Genomic DNA, 16,334 nt, shown 5'->3' on the forward strand with positions numbered 1-16,334 from the left:
CTTTACAGTGGCTTGGGAGTCAGGAGAATCCTTCACAGATGTGCTACTGTTACTGCTTCTATAGAAAACAGAAAGGGGAAATAAAACTATGGCTAGATAGTGAATACGGAAAGGGGTATTCCTAGCTGAAGGACCGTAGCGCTCGAGTTGTGAGGCGCTCGAGCTGAAGGCGCTCGAGTTGTGAGAAATGAGTCCAGGAGAGTGAACCAAGCAATGCAGTACAGGTGTGTGAGGACGCAAATGGGAAAATGATGAGACTTAGCAGGTGTGAAGGCATTGCAAAGGCTTTTGGATTTTAGACTTTATGGATGGGAATCTTGAGAAATTTTGAGCAGAAAGGGAGGCATGATTAAGTTGAGAAGAAAATTCGTAGTATGAAAAATGGTTTAGGTTTACGAGACTGGATTAGGGAGACAGTTTTAATAGCCTGGTGAGTAAGGTATGAGAATCTAAGCTATGACAGAGCCATTAAAGATGAAAATGTGTCAAATGTAAAAGATAATTAGAAAGTAAAATTAATAGGACTTGATGGCTTTTTTAAAGTGAGCAGCAAAAGTCTGAAATGACTGTCTCGTTTCAGATTTGAGCTACTAGAAGCAATAAATATGGTGCTAGGTACCTAGGTTTGAGCAGTAAGACAATACATTCTGTTTTCAACATACTGACTATATGTCCTAATTTTCTCCATGTCCTACAGTATAATCAATGCTTTTCCAAAGGACTTTAGTAATATTTTTAAATAATTCATTTTGTTTTGTGTAACTTTAACCTATCAGACATAATAGTTTCTGAAAACTTACTAAAAATGTAAGTTTCAAAAAACTTACATTTTTGAGCTGGGAAAAACATAATTTTTGAGCTAGAAAAAAGTGCAAGATTTTCATTTTATATGAAAAAGAGTCTAGGTACCCTAAAAAAGACTAAACACTCCCTTTAAGAAATGATACCAAGAATAAAGGCACAAGATAATCCCTGGGGGAAATAGCTGACACATTTAATTAACATATTTAAAAAGTTAAAGGTATAAATTCAATATTCCAAATTTTTTTAAGTTTTGTAACAATGAAATATTCAACTATGGTCTTTTTTCTTATTGAAAACCAAAATGCCATTCCTAGTATTAAATTCATTTTTATTTACTCAGGTCCAGTCTTTCTAAACAATTGGGTTTCCATATAATTTCTCATTTTTGTGTATTTCACAGGAAATGTTTTAATGTTAATCCAGTTCTTATAAGGATTAAAATGTGGTAAGATTTCAGGTTTTAAGAACTTTAATTTTTTCTACGAAAGGCGTTAGCAAAAATGTTAAAATATTGTCTACCAGAATGAGCATTAAATTGTGCTTAATTTCCCAACATATGTTAACGTATTTTGTCATTTTAATTTTTCAGTATCTTTCCATGACAAAATTTTTAATTGGGACTTTTAAAGATCTGTTTTTTAAAGACATTAAGAAAAAGTAAGAGTTGGACAAAGCTTTGTTCCTCTTTAATAATTTGTAAAATGCTATAACAGTAATAGGTTTAAGATGTTTAGCCATCAACCTAGCCTTAAGTTCACAAACTGCTTTTATTCTGATTACAACTATTTCCACTAGATAATCTTTTTTATATCTATAAGCAATATATATATATATTTTTTCATTCGATTTTCTGCTAAATGAAAAAAAGAGTTTCTTCAGGTAAGAACTGTATTTAGTACTACTCCCTTTTGAAGGGAACATGCAGGCACAATAACCGTTGCTTCCTTGAGCCCGAATCTTGAAAAGAATCCTAGATGTCCCTCTAGTGGCGGTCGTATGTTCCACAAAATTTGATGAGCCCTTGATAATGTCCATTTTATAGCAATATATTGGTGACAGCAATTCTGTTCATATTTTTCAAATCAATCATCCTATGATGATAAAGTAAACAATCTAGATTTAAGAAGTATAAGACAAACCACAACGTTATAAAATTTCAGCAGCATGAATACAAATTCCATTTCTCAGAGAGTAGTCAATTTGGGGTCCTTTGTTTTCCAAATCCTAAGTATTTTTGAGTGGCTGTGGTTCAGTGTTCTCAGTTTAGTAAACCTCCCTATGAGATGAGCAAAATGCTGTAGATCTTCTGGATGATAAATTTTTGAATATTTGTACAAAATTTGTAAAACTGGTTCCTGTAAATTTTCCACATGTTGCTTATTTTTAAGGCATGGGCAATCTGAAAAACATCATCATATATATCGTAATGAATACTGGAAAATGGTAGAAGATAATTAAGACAATACAGTTTAAAATAATAAAAATAGAAAATACACACTGAACCTTTCATATATGCCAGATTTTATGCTAGGTAACCTCCTTCTATGCAATGTCTTATTTGAGCTTCATAATACTCTATGAGGGGCTTCCCTGGTGGCTCAGAGGGTAAAGCATCTGCCTACAATGTGGGAGATCCGGGTTGGATCCCTGGGTCGGGAAGATCCCCTAGAGAAGGAAATGGCAACCCACTCCAATACTCTTGTCTGGAAAATCCCATGGACTGAGAAGCTTGGTAGGCTACAGTCCATGGGGTTGCAAAGAGTCGGACATGACTGAGCGTATTTCTTAATGATTAGACAGCATTCATTCATCTAGTCATTGTGCTGGAGATACAGCAGTGAACATAGACCAAGTTTCCTGCCCTTATTGAGCTTGTATTTTGGGTCTAGGAGGAGTAGGGGAGAATAGAGACATATACACATTTTAAAAATAAAAATATATGACAAAAATTAAGAGTAGGGGATAAGAATTTAGGGTAGAGGCACAACAGCTATATTTTAAAGGGTAATCAGATTTAATATGACACTTAGCAGAGATCCAGGATGGTGAAGGAGGGAGCCATGAAGCCCTTTAGAAAGGAGTTTTCAAGCAGAAAATTTGTCAAGTACAGTAGAACTTGTGGAAGGAGCCTACTTAAAATTTTCAGGGAACATATGCATCAAAAGTAATGTGGTTGTGGTGATGTTAGCAAAAGGAATAGTTGCAAGCAATATCAGAAAGAACTTTGGCTATAAATTGTATGAAAGAGAAATCCATTAAAGGATTATGTGCAGAAGAATGACATGATATGGCTTATGTTGTCAAAGAATCACTGTGACTACTGTATAAAGAATAGATCCTAAGGAGGCAAGGGCAGAAATAGGAAAGTGAGTTAGTAGTTTTATTAGGATGGCAGAGACAGTAAGAAGGGCTTGAGTTCTAGATCTATTTTGAAGCTAGAGTCAACAAGATTTGTTGCATATTTAATATGGGTATAAGAGTAAAAAAGAAGTGAAGGATGACTTCAAGAATTTTGACTTCTACAGCTTAAAGGATTGAGATGCCATTTAGAAGAGATGAAGGAAGAATATAGAAGGATCAGGGGAGCAATCAAGAGTTCACATGAGGGGGTTAAATTTTATATCCCTTCTAAACATCAAAATTGAAATCTTGAGTAGGCTATGTAATGGAGCTTAGGGTAGCAGTCCAAGTTGGCATATAGTTTGGGAGATGTCAGCCCCTAGATGGTATTTAAAACCATGAGATGGGATGTAGTTTCTAAGGAAGTGGGTATAGAAGAGAACTGAGTGTTGGAACATTTTTAACATTTATCAGTGTGGAAGATGATGGGGAATTAACAAAGAAGACAGAAAGAGCAGCTACTGAGGAGAAAACCAAGAGACTATAATGTCCTGGAAATTAAGTGGAAAAAAATCATGCCAAGAAGGAGGGAGTGATCAATTGAAGCCAAATGATAAGTGTTCTAAGAAAGAGAAAGCGAACTGCTGTGTCAAAAGTAGCTAATGGATTAAGGAAGATCAGGACTTAAGAACTGATCACTGGAATTCACAATGTCAAATTACTGAAGATTTTGACAAGTTATGGTGGAGGGGACAAAATCTACCTGTATTAGTTTCAGAAGTGAATGAGAAGAGCGACATGGAGGCAGACATATAAACAGTTCTTAATTTTTTTAAATTTGACTATAATGTAAAACAGAAATAGAAGAATAGCTCAAAGGGGATTCAAAGTCAAAAAGGCATTTTATTAAGATGCAAGAAATTACAGCATGTTTGTAAGCTGAAAGGAATGCTTTTATAGAGAAGTCAATTTTGATTAAAATTGGTACATTTGGAATCAATGAATAATATAATAACCACAAATTTCATGATTTCATTGCCAAACTTAATCCAAACTTTATCGCCAAATGTATTTTTACCTGAAAAAAGCACTGTTGTGGCTGCAAGCAGAGTATATTCAGTATTAGCAATATTAAGCTCACTCATTCTTCTACAGAAGCAATATGGTATGATAATAATTCTTCAGCAATACCTAAAAAGATTAATATCAAATGTATTTTCGTCAAAACATAGTGCTGACTCATATTGCCATTATCACATTTTCTCAAAGCTGTATAAGAAGAAAATGAAATCAACTTTCTGACCAATTTTTTGGTCTGACCAACTTTCTACATCCAAAACAATATTTGTATTACATGTGATATTACCAGTAAGCAAATAGAAGAACAGTCTTCATTGCAAAATGTTTCCATGGGATAAATAGCATTTCTATTACCAATCTGATTGTGATAATTCATTGAATGATCTAAATGATATTATAGCTTCATAGTACCTAAGTAAGTAAGTAAGTGTTAGTTGCAGTATCTAAGTAAGTAAGTGTTAGTCGCAGTATCTAAAGAAGTAAGTGTTAGTCGCTCAGTTGTGCCCGACTCTTTGTACCTAAGTAAGTGGCACCCCACTCCAGTACTCTTGCCTGGAAAATCCCATGGATGGAGGAGCCTGGTGGGCTGCAGTACATGGGGTTGCTATGAGTCAGACATGACTGAGCGACTTCACTTTCACTTTTCACTTTCAAGCATTGGAGAAGGAAATGGCAACCCACTCCAGTATTCTTGCCTGGAGAATCCCAGGGACGGGGGAGCCTGTTGAGCTGCCGTCTATGGGGTCGCACAGAGTCGGACACAACTGAAGCAACTTAGCAGCAGCAAGTAAGTATTAGTTGCTCAGTCATGCCCAACTCTTTGAGACCCCATGGACTGCAGCCCATCAGACTCCTGTGTCCATGAGATTTTTCCAGGCAAGGATACTGGAGTGGGTTGCCATTTCCTTCTGCAGGTGATCTTCCCAACCCAGGATTTGAACCAAGGCTCCTGCACTGCAGGCAGATTCTTTACCAACTGAGCTACAAGTGAAGCCCCTCATAGTACATAGTTAAGGGGAAAATATAAAGTCTGCTTTTTAAAAATCTTTATGCAGATAGTAATTTCAATAACTCTAATATCTGTTATACAGGAAACATTCCCAACAAATGATAGCTTTATAATTTTTATTACTGAAACATGAATATAGAATAATAGTTCATACTTTATATAAAAACTATATAGAAGACCCTTCAAAATGTGTTTTCTGTGATGCTATAAAAAAATGACTTTCTTTAAAAAATACAAAGAATTGGTAAACTACAAACAGCTATTATTGACATACTTGTTTGTATATTAACTAGTAAAATTAAAATATAATAAGAAAAAATAGTTCAATGTTATACAATTTGTTGCTAAATTTAATAATAACTATTAAGACTGAGTTAGTTGGCCCTTTTTATTTTCAGAAGTTGATGAAAAACATTTTTTTTGACTGTAAATCTGGGCCACATGAAGGAATATCACTTCAGTTTTTGATCCCTTCTGTAATGCAGTCTGATCCTCATTGGTCAAATTTTCAAATCATTTATGAAAAGATCACATAATTGTTTGAAATAGATAATGAAAAGGTAATTTTCAAGTATAGAATTTAACATTTTTATATTATTTATGATATGAATCCTAACTGTCCCCTTGGAATAATCATGATTCCACATTTAATATTTTAGTGCACTTTCATCAGAACCAGATAATAAGTTCCTATGGCATACACAAATTAAACATAGTTGGTTTAGCCTTGAAGAATTTATTTTTGCAGAGAGTTATCTGTATATGTAAATAGATAGCTACGTTTTGGCCGATAGTTGCTTGATTTTTTTTTTTTTTTTGTATGGTACAAGGAATCTTGTTTATCTAAAAACCAAAACAATTTATTTCCAAAAATAAAACATACAACGAATCACAGTTTGTCTTAACTCTAAGTCTTTGAAGTCACTTGAATAATATTTTTAAATATTTATATTTTCATCCACCTGATTGATTAAAGCAAACAAAGTCAATATGTTTTTGAATTTAGAGGCAGTTTTGATAGAAAACTAGAAGGTTTTGTCTTCTTAAAATGTCACCTTCCTTTAAAACAAGGAACTTTAAAAAAATTACGTATTAAATTACTTTAATTTTTTCCAAAGGCAGTGTGATACCTGGAAGTCCCTTGGTGAAATCCACTAACCTCTGTATATGTAAGACTATCCATGAGAGTCCCAGAAAGATCAGTTCAGGATTTCCATATCCCTGCAGCTAACCAACAAAAAAAGAAATACAATTTATAATTTCTTTCTTTCAAATAACTTTAAATTTTAAACTTTTATGATTATGCTGTTATTTTCTAACATAATTAATTACAAGTTATTTCTTGCCATTAATGAACACATACAAATCTTTCTGTTGCTTCTAAAAGAATTGTATATTTTTGATGAGCAGCCACAATCTGTTAATAAGCTGATGTTCCTCTTGAGTTAGTTCCATGTGCTCCTGAATCTGTAAGAAAATATGGGGGAAAACTATAACGCATACTTATCAAACAAGATATCATCATTAAAGAAACAAGACATTTTATGAGTCTTGCCACTTTTCCAGATCTAGTGGTGGATAATACAAGCTGGTTGTTTACCCCTTTCTCTTCTGTTTTGATGTTAGAGCCGAAGCTATTCTTCTGCTTAAAGTTCTTGCGAAGTCCATTTGATTTGCATTGGATTTCTGTGAGCAAACCTGTGATACTACAAAATTCACATGAAATGTTTTAGGTACATCAAATACCATCATAAGATTGATGAAAATTGTCTTACATTGTAACACATATGTGATCACAAACCAGTCTTTTCAAAAAGAACCTTTATTTTTGGTAAGCATGTATAACAGCAGTTAAACTTACTGTTTACATTACTTCTTTTCTTTCCACAACAACTTGTCTACTTAAAACTACAGTCATCCTAGACATAAATTAAAATTAATTTTACATCTCAAAATTATAAATTTAGGCCTTTTTATGTTAGAGAAATTTCCTCATGATATCTTGGAAGCAACAGAATGTCAATTGAAGAGAAACTATTAATTTAAAATTCTGCTTTTTCTAGATGAATTATATAACTTTAGGTTAACTAAAATAAAAACTCAAGGGTTTCCAATTAGGAAGAAAATATGATTACCGCCAAAGTTAGACAAATACAGTATAGAACAGAATTTATATAAATAATTACCAAGATTGGTAACTGGTTATTCTAATATAGCAGTTGCTAGAGAAATAGCTTGAAAGTTAAAGTTGCTCAGTCGTATCAGACTCTTTGCAACCCCATGGACTATACAGTCCATGGAATTCTCCAGGCCAAAATACTGGAATGGGTAGCCTTTCCCTTCTCCAGGGGATCTTCCCAAACCAGGGATCCCCCGCTTAAATCTAGACAAATATATTATGTTCAAATATGCTCAAAATAACTTGAAGAGTATAAGTTCCCAGTAAGGTAATAAAAACTAAAACTCTTCTCAAAAAAAAAAAAAAACAAGTACACAATGGTACTTACATTCTCCTTACATTCTTACTGCCTTACAATTTTTAGTCTGCACTCTTGACATTTTGTCTGCATGTATATGTCCATTTCACAATGACCACCATTCTTGCAACTGTATACTGGATTCCTGCTGATGTTACATGGAAAAAACCCTAGTAACAAAACAAGAGTTTTAAAAATTTTACTATAAGGTATTTTTTAGTTACTTGTTTTTAATCTTTATCATAAAGTAATTAAGTTAACTAAATTGTTTCAATAAAATGTTTTTTCCCCTCAATAGAGAAGTTTAGTTTAATATACATTTATCAGGATACTTGTTTTAATCATCTCCTGTTTGATATATTTTATTCCATGTTTATTCCTGTCAATAATCTATCTGGAAATTAAGCTAAATAACCCAAACACATTAAACCAACTCCCTATTTTTTATGGTTATATCATCTAAAAGCATTTTAAAAACTGTATCTTAGAGAATATCATGATTCTGTGTTGCGGGCTGGCGTGAGGCACTCCGCCTGTGGCAAAGGTCATGAGGAAGGAGGCTCGACGTACACAAAGGCAGGATCGAGCCTCAGGAGTCCCCCTGGAAATTCTCAAGCATCTACCCCCATAACCAGAGCCTGCCTACTTTGCTACTTTGTGCTCTCACCTACACCTCTGACTTTACCGGGGGCTGTCCCCCACCACCTCTTTCGGAGAAGGAGTTAACTTAGAGCTCCAGCTAATAATAATTCCTGGGCGTGATAGGAGTGTTTCAACCTACAAACTCCTCTGAAGGTTCTCTAGCCTGCCTGACAGGCTTGTCCGGCCACATGTGATTGCTCACAGCCTCCCAACCGTGAGAGGCACGAGATGCTTTAAACCTTCTAAAAACAGGTTCCTTAGAAAAGTTAGAAAACCATTAGTATAAGTATAGTGGGCTGATTAGAAATTGTATTGGTGAAGGGTTTTTCATTTGTTGAGCCAATGTTTGTTGCTAAGACTACACATCCCCTGCCCTTACACACATTAATGAATATATAGAAGAAATAAGTATTAACCTTTGATATTGATCACGTTATACCTTAGGCTAAGTAAATTCTTTCCTTAACTAAAATCCACTGCACCCTCACCCTATAGGAATGTAACTTTATTTGGGTGGCGTCTGTTTTAAGAATAATCACTCTTGGAGAAAAAAGTGTTCTGGTTGACTGACCACTGTCACAAGGAGAGGGTCGTAAATTGTCAGCAGGCCCCCCCTGGCCAGAAGATGATGTAACACCCCTAAGACCTCTGTATACATTTGTGTGAAGCACCTGACTTTAATAAAAGTCAGGACTGCTGTCCCCACGTGACTTTTGTATAACATCTCAGTGTATAAAAACAGACTCTGGAAAATAAAGAATTGGGATCAGTTCCTCAAAAGACTGGTCTCCCCATGTCGCTCTCTCTCTCACTCTGGCTGAGTCTCCATCTGGAGCGCAGAACCCACCATGCTTATTAATTATGCCTGGCCTTCTAAGATCCGACCGGGGAGGCCTCAGTGTCTCCTCTCCTTCGGGAGAACGGAAGGACGCCTGCGGCCTACGTAAGTGGTATAAGCTTCTTGTCTTGAAGTTTTATTGGTCTCCCGCGTAAACCAAGCTACTCAGCCTCTTTTCTCCACTGAATTTTCCTTCTGAGCTATCCTCATTCTATTACTTTTTACATCTCTAATTAATGTCTAATTGAAGCTATTGTATCCTGATCCTCGCCGAAGCCGTCTCCCCTTCAAATACCCTGGATCAGCCGGGGCTGGACCCCGGCAATTCTGTGACACATCACTCAAGGTTGCCTAGAAGGAATGTATGCTCATGTAAAATAAAACTATAAGAAAAGCCTCTCTTTTCCTCTCCTCGCGTTGCTACCTCAACTCAAAAAAGAAGAGATACTCTTCCAAACTTACCCTTCTTTACTTTTTTAGCGCTTCTCCAGATGAGATAATGCTGCTAACTTATCTAGTCCAAGATGTTGAATGAGCAGTTTTGTGTGTGTGCACGCGCGTGTGTCAAGGAGTGGGTGGAGATTCTACATTTTCCTAAATAATGCATAGCAATCTCTTTCCACTTCCTCTTTTATTTCCCATTCCTATGTAATAAATCCTGCTGCTGCTGCTAAGCTGCTAAGTCACTTCAGTCGTGTCCGACTCTGTGAGACCCCATGGACGGCAACCCACCAGGCTCCGCCATCCCTGGGATTCTCCAGGCAAGAACACTGGAGTGGGTTGCCATTTCCTTCTCCAATGCATGAAAGTGAAAAGTGAAAGTGAAGTCTCTCAGTCGTGTCGGACTCTTCGACTCTTCGAAACCCCATGGACTGCGGCCTACCAGGCTCCTCTGTCCATGGGATTTTCCAGGCAAGAGTACTGGAGTAGGTTGCCATTGCCTTAGCAGTGAAGTTGATAAGACTAGTCAATATCCCTCTTAGTAGCCTGCCGTATTCTTTCTGCAGACACACTTGAGAGTGGGAGTTTCATGACTTAGATTCAGCAAAGGGACTAGAAAGCCCAGCTTAGGTTTCCAGAACTGTGCCTCATTCTTCAATTTAGTTTTAACAGCTGTTGTTGTTAAATCTTCGTGGACTTGTAGTCCACCACACTCCTCTGTCTTTGGGGTTTTCCAGGCAAGAACACTGAAGTGGGCTGCCGTTTCTTTCTCCAGGGGTCTTCTCTACCCAAGAGAACCCACATATCCTGCATTAGTAGGCGGATTCCTTACCACTGACCCACCCGAGAAGTCCCAGTTTTAATAGCAAGGCCCTGCATTTTAAGATGAAGCAAATACTGGCCCCGCTATTCTTCTATTCATAAAGCTAGTACCTCTTTTCCCTTGGCCTTTGTTTGGCTATTCTTTACAGGAAGTGAGTGTAAGATTCCAACAATAAGACTTTACCTTGAACTAAGACGTTTACTCAGAGAAGGCAAAGGCAACCGACTCCAGTACTCTTGCCTGGAAAATGCCGTGGACGGAGGAGCCTGGAAGGCTGCAGTCCATGGGGTCGCTAAGAGTCGGGCACGACTGAGCGATTACACTTTCACTCTTCACTTTCATGCATTGGAGAAGGAAATGGCAACCCACTCCAGTGTTCTTGCCTGGAGAATCCCAGACAGCAGCTTAGCAGCAGCAGCAGCAGCAAACGTCTGCTGCTGCTGCTGCTGCTGCTGCTGCTGCGTCGCTTCAGTCGTGTCCGACTCTGTTTGACCCCATAGACGGCAGCCCACCAGGCTCCCCGTCCCTGGGATTCTCCAGGCAAGAACACTGGAGTGGGTTGCCATTTCCTTCTCCAATGCATGAAAGTGAAGAGTGAAAGTGAAGTCGCTCAGTCGTGCCCGACTTAGCGACCCCATGGACTGCAGCCTACCAGGCTCCTCCGTACATGGGATTTTCCAGGCAAGAGTACTGGAGTGGGTTGCCAGTGCAGTACTGATCTAATCATTTCTAGGTTCGGTGCGAATATTGCATTTGTGAATAAAAAATAGAGAAGTGCTTCAAAACTTCATCAAAGACTATTTTACTCTTTGAAAATGCCATTGTCAGTGATAATCTTCACTTGCCGATCTCCTATTTGTTTTCAAGAAAAGCATTCCTGAAAAATAGACTTAGATAGAATCTTAGAAGTCATTTAATTGAAATTTCCTCCTAATTCAAGAATTATACCAGCCACATGAGAAAATGTAATAGTTAACATTCAGATCTTTTTAGAAGATATTTTTGTATTCTAACATCAGATTCACCTAGGAACATGGAAACTTTCTGTCACATAAATATTTTGAAGTTTATATTTAATTGTTAGTTCAGTTCAGTTCAGTCACTCAGTCATATCCGACTCTTTTCGACCCCATGAATCGCAGCACGCCAGGCCTCCCTGTCCATCACCAACTCCCGGAGTTCACTCAGACTCAAGTCCATCGAGTCAGTGATGCCATCCAGCCATCTCATCCTCTGTCATCCCCTTCTCCTCCTGCCCCCAATCCCTCCCAGCATCAGAGTCTTTTCCAATGAGTCAACTCTTCACATGAGGTGGCCAAAGTACTGGAGTTTCAGCTTCAGCATCATTCCCTCCAAAGAAATCCCAGGGCTGATCTCCTTCAGAATGGACTAGTTGGATCTCTTGGCAGTCCAAGGGACTTTCAAGAGTCTTCTCCAACACCACAGTTCAAAAGCATCAATTCTTCAGCGCTCAGCCTTCTTCACAGTCCAACTCTCACATCCATACATGACCACTGGAAAAACCATAGCCTTGACTAGACGGACCTTCGTTGGCAAAGTAATATCTCTGCTTTTGAATATGCTATCTAGGTTGGTCATAACTTTTCTTCCAAGGAGTAATTAATTTCATGGCTGCAGTCACCATCTGCAGTGATTTTGGAGCCCAAAAAAATAAAGTCTGATACTGTTTCCCCATCTATTTCCCATGAAGTGATGGGACCAGATGCCATGATCTTCGTTTTCTGAATGTTGAGCTTTAAGCCAACTTTTCACTCTCCTCTTTCACTTTCATCAAGAGGCTTTTGAGTTCCTCTTCACTTTCTGCCATAAGGGTGGTGTCATCTGCATATCTGAGGTTATTGATATTTCTCCCGGCAATCTTGATTCCAGCTTGTGTTTCTTCCAGCCCAGCCTTTCTCATGATGTACTCTGCATATAAGTTAATTAAGCAGGATGACACTATACAGCCTTGACGTACTCCTTTTCCTATTTGGAACCAGTCTGTTGTTCCATGTCCAGTTCTAACTGTTGCTTCCTGACCTGCATAGATTTCTCAAGAGGCAGAACAGGTGGTCTGGTATTCCCATCTCTTGAAGAATTTTCAACAGTTTATTGTGATCCACACAATCAAAAGCTTTGGCATAGTCAATGAAGCAGATGTTTTTCTGGAACTCTCTTGCCTTTTCCATGATCCAGTGGATGTTGGCAATTTGATCTCTGGTTCCTCTGCATTTTCTAAATCCAGCTTGAACATCAGGAAGTTCACAGTTCACGTATTGCTGAAGTCTGGCTTGGAGAATTTTGAGCATTACTTTACTAGCATGTGAGATGAGTGCAATTGTGTGGTAGTTTGAGCATTCTTTGGCATTGCTTTTCTTTGGGATTGGAATGAAAACTGACCTTTTCCAGTCCTGTGGCCACTGCTGAGTTTTCCAAATTTGCTGCCATATTGAGTGCAGCACTTTCACAGCATCATCTTTCAGGATTTGGAATAGCTCAACTGGAATTCCATCACCTCCACTAGCTTTGTTCATAGTGATGCTTTCTAAGGCCCACTTGACTTCACATTCCAGGATGTCTGGCTCTAGGTCAGTGATCACACCATCATGATTATCTGGGTCATGAAGATCTTTTTTGTATAGTTCTTCTGTGTATTCTTGCCATCTCTTCTTTATATCTTCTGCTTCTGTTAGGTCCATACCATTTCTGTCCTTTATCGAGCCCATCTTTGCATGAAATGTTCCCTTGGTATCTCTAATTTTCTTGAAGAGATCTCTAGTCTTTCCCATTCTGTTGTTTTCCTCTATTTCTTTGCATTGATCTCTGAGGAAGGCTTTCTTATCTCTTCTTGCTATTCTTTGAAACTCTGCATTCAGATGCTTATATCTTTCCTTTTCTCCTTTGCTTTTCGCTTCTCTTTTCACAGCTATTTGTAAGGCTTCCCCAGACAGCCATTTTGCTTTTTTGCATTTCTTTTCCATGGGGATGGTCTTGATCCCTGTCTCCTGTACAATGTCACAAACCTCAGTCCATAGTTCATCAGGCACTCTATCTATCAGATCTAGTCCCTTAACTATTTCTTACTTCCACTGTATAATCATAAGGGATTTCATTTAGGTCATACCTGAATGTGGTGTTAGAGAAGACTCTTGAAAGTCCCTTGGACTGCAAGGAGATCCAACCAGTCCATTCTGAAGGAGAACACCCCTGGGATTTCTTTGGAGGGAATGATGCTAAAGCTGAAACTCCAGTACTTTGGCCACCTAATGCGAAGAGTTGACTCATTGGAAAAGACTCTGATGCTGGGAGGGATTGGGGGCAGGAGGAGAAGGGGACGACAGAGGATGAGATGGCTGGATGGCATCACTGACTCGATGGACGTGAGTCTGAGTGAACTCCAGGAGTTGGTGATGGACAGGGAGGCCTGGCGTGCTGCGATTCATGGGGTCGCAAAGAGTCAGACACGACTGAGCGACTGAACTGAACTGAACTGAATTTGCCTTGATTCATGGACCTAACATTCCAGGTTCCTATGCAATATTGCTCTTTACAGCGTCGGACCTGCTTCTATCACCAGTCACATCCACAACTGGGTATTGTTTTTGCTTTGACTCCATCCCTTCATTCTTTATGGAGTTATTTCTCCATGATCTCCAGTAGCATATTGGGCACCTACTGACCTAAGGGGTTCCTCTTTCAGTATCCTATCATTTTGCCTTTTCATACTGTTCATGGGGTTATCAAGGCAAGAATATTAAAGTGGTTTGCCATTCCCTTCTCCAGTGGACCACATTCTGTCAGACCTCTCCACCATGACCCGCCTGTCTTGGGTTGCCTCACGGGCATGGCTTAGTTTCATTGAGTTAGACAAGGCTGTGGTCCTAGTCTGATTACATTGACTAGTTTTCTGTGATTATGGTTTCAGTGTGTCTGCCCTCTGATGCCCTCTTGCAACACCTACCATCTTACTTGGGTTTCTCTTACCTTGGACATGGAGTATCTCTTCACAGCTGCTCCAGCAAAGCACAGCCACTGCTCCTTACCTTGGACGAGGGGTATCTCCTCACCGCCACCCCTCCTGACCTTGAACGTGGAGTAGCTCCTCTCGACCCTCCTGCGCCCACGCAGCCACCACTCCTTGGATGTGGTGTTGCTCCTCTTGGCCACTGCCCCTGACCTCGGACGTGGGGTAGCTCCTCTCGGCTGCTCCTGCCAAGGAAGCAGAATATTACTCAGCCATTAAAAAGAATACATTTGAATCAGTTCTAATGAGGTGGATGAAACTGGAGCCTATTATACAGAGTGAGGTAAGCCAGAAAGAAAAACACCAATACAGTATACTAACACAAATATATGGAATTTAGAAAGAAGGTAACGATAACCCTGTATGCGAGATAGCAAAAGAGACACAGATGTATTGAACAGTCTCTTGGACTCCGTGGGAGAGAGTGAGGGTGGGATGATATGGGAGAATGGCATTGAAACATGTAAAATATCACATGTGAAACGAATTGCCAGTCCAGGTTTGATGCATGATACAGGGTGCTCAGGGCTGGTGCACTGGGATGACCCAGATGGATGGGATGGGGAAGGAAGTGGCAGGGGGGTTTAGGATGGGGAACACGTGTACACTCATGGAGGATTCAAGTCAATGTATGACAAAACCAATACAATATTGTAAAGTAAAATAAATTAATTAAAAAAAAAAACTCTGTTTAACCATAATTCCCACAAAAAATGTTTTATTAACTATCATACTGTAGTTTTTTGTCACATACCATAGTGCTGCACTGGTTCAGCCAGAGAATACCCGTTAGATGCAGTGACAGAAGAACTGGCCATTCTCTGACCAATTTTCATTTTTTCACTAGTAAATGCTAAAATAGTAAAGGAAACAAAAATTTTGTAGACTTTTTGAAAGTATGATTATCAAATCAGTATGATTTGATAGAAGTATAATACTGGTTTTGAAAATTAAAGAATTTAGCATACATTATACATGAGACATTTATATTTACTCTTTAACTGGAAGAATATTGATTTTTCATATCTCCATGTATCAAATTATTTAATTCTTAAAATTTCTTATTGCTCAGCTCTTTAAAATAATTTAAATCTTGGTAATAATCATTATAGCTCTTGTAAAGGTACCAAGCTTTAGAGTTAGACTTCATACACTGACCCATACATATGGTTCATTTTTACACCTCTCTGAACCTTAATTTCTTCATTGAGAAATAGTGAAATATGCCTAGCAAAGTTTTTGGAGAGTTTAATTAGTGTGTTTAAAATCCAGCACAGTTCTTGACTTAGTAATTGAGTCCTATTATTATTATTCTAACAGTTTCAGTAGATCTCAGTATTTTAAATTTAGATGACTTAGGAAGAAAAAGTACATTCTTTCATGAAGAAAATTAAAGAGTAGGAGAAGAATGGCTTTCATAGCACTTTATTTAATCTTCTAAGTCCTTTGTAAATATTTTTCATAGTACTATGATACACTAAACATTAAAATATTAATTTTGGTTCTATTTGACTAAGGAAAATAATTTTTTATTATTGAAAAGACAAGTGTTTTATTTTTAATAGTAAAGACTAAAAATCATAAGCTGTTATGAGAAAAAATTATTCAAAATTTAAGACTATCCCTTATGGAAAAAGCTATTTTTGTTATTTCCTAGGAAGGAACTCCAAAAATAATGCATCTTTGAATAGACTTACACAGGAAATCACAGTTAAAGAAACTGGAAATTACTGAAAGAAAATAAAGGTCACTCTAGAGTCCATGATATTTTATAGGTTTATCCTATCTATTAGAAGGTAAAGACTGTTTTCACCTTTTAAAAGAACCAAAAAAGAAGAAAACGGGTTTTAAATCAT

At 37.9% G+C, this 16,334-nt stretch overlaps 1 protein-coding gene and 1 long non-coding RNA gene across 3 annotated transcripts in view; both read right to left on the reverse strand.

Annotated features, from left to right (window-relative positions):
* Positions 1 to 1,052: 1,052 nt before the first annotated feature.
* Positions 1,053 to 10,845, reverse strand: LOC133243413 (uncharacterized). Its single transcript, XR_009735076.1, has 6 exons — positions 7,741 to 10,845; positions 6,834 to 6,939; positions 6,597 to 6,700; positions 6,393 to 6,460; positions 4,223 to 4,335; positions 1,053 to 2,203 (listed from the first exon to the last, which is right to left on the reverse strand). It is a non-coding gene; the product is annotated as an uncharacterized LOC133243413 (long non-coding RNA).
* A 1,248-nt stretch (positions 10,846 to 12,093) lies between these two features.
* The window catches only part of LOC133243468 (uncharacterized), a 63,537-nt gene continuing 59,296 nt past the window's right edge, over positions 12,094 to 16,334 (reverse strand). Inside the window, exon 2 of one of the 2 annotated variants that reach the window (XM_061410424.1) lies at positions 12,094 to 14,663. In XM_061410424.1, the coding sequence (XP_061266408.1) occupies positions 12,476 to 13,435 (960 nt within the window). In that variant the 5' untranslated portion in view covers positions 13,436 to 14,663 and the 3' untranslated portion in view covers positions 12,094 to 12,475. The remainder of the gene's footprint in view (positions 14,664 to 16,334) is intronic. The other variant, XM_061410417.1, reaches the window with a different exon arrangement.

Source organism: Bos javanicus, chromosome 3, assembly GCF_032452875.1.
Source record: "Bos javanicus breed banteng chromosome 3, ARS-OSU_banteng_1.0, whole genome shotgun sequence".
Classification (NCBI taxonomy): domain Eukaryota; kingdom Metazoa; phylum Chordata; class Mammalia; order Artiodactyla; family Bovidae; genus Bos; species Bos javanicus.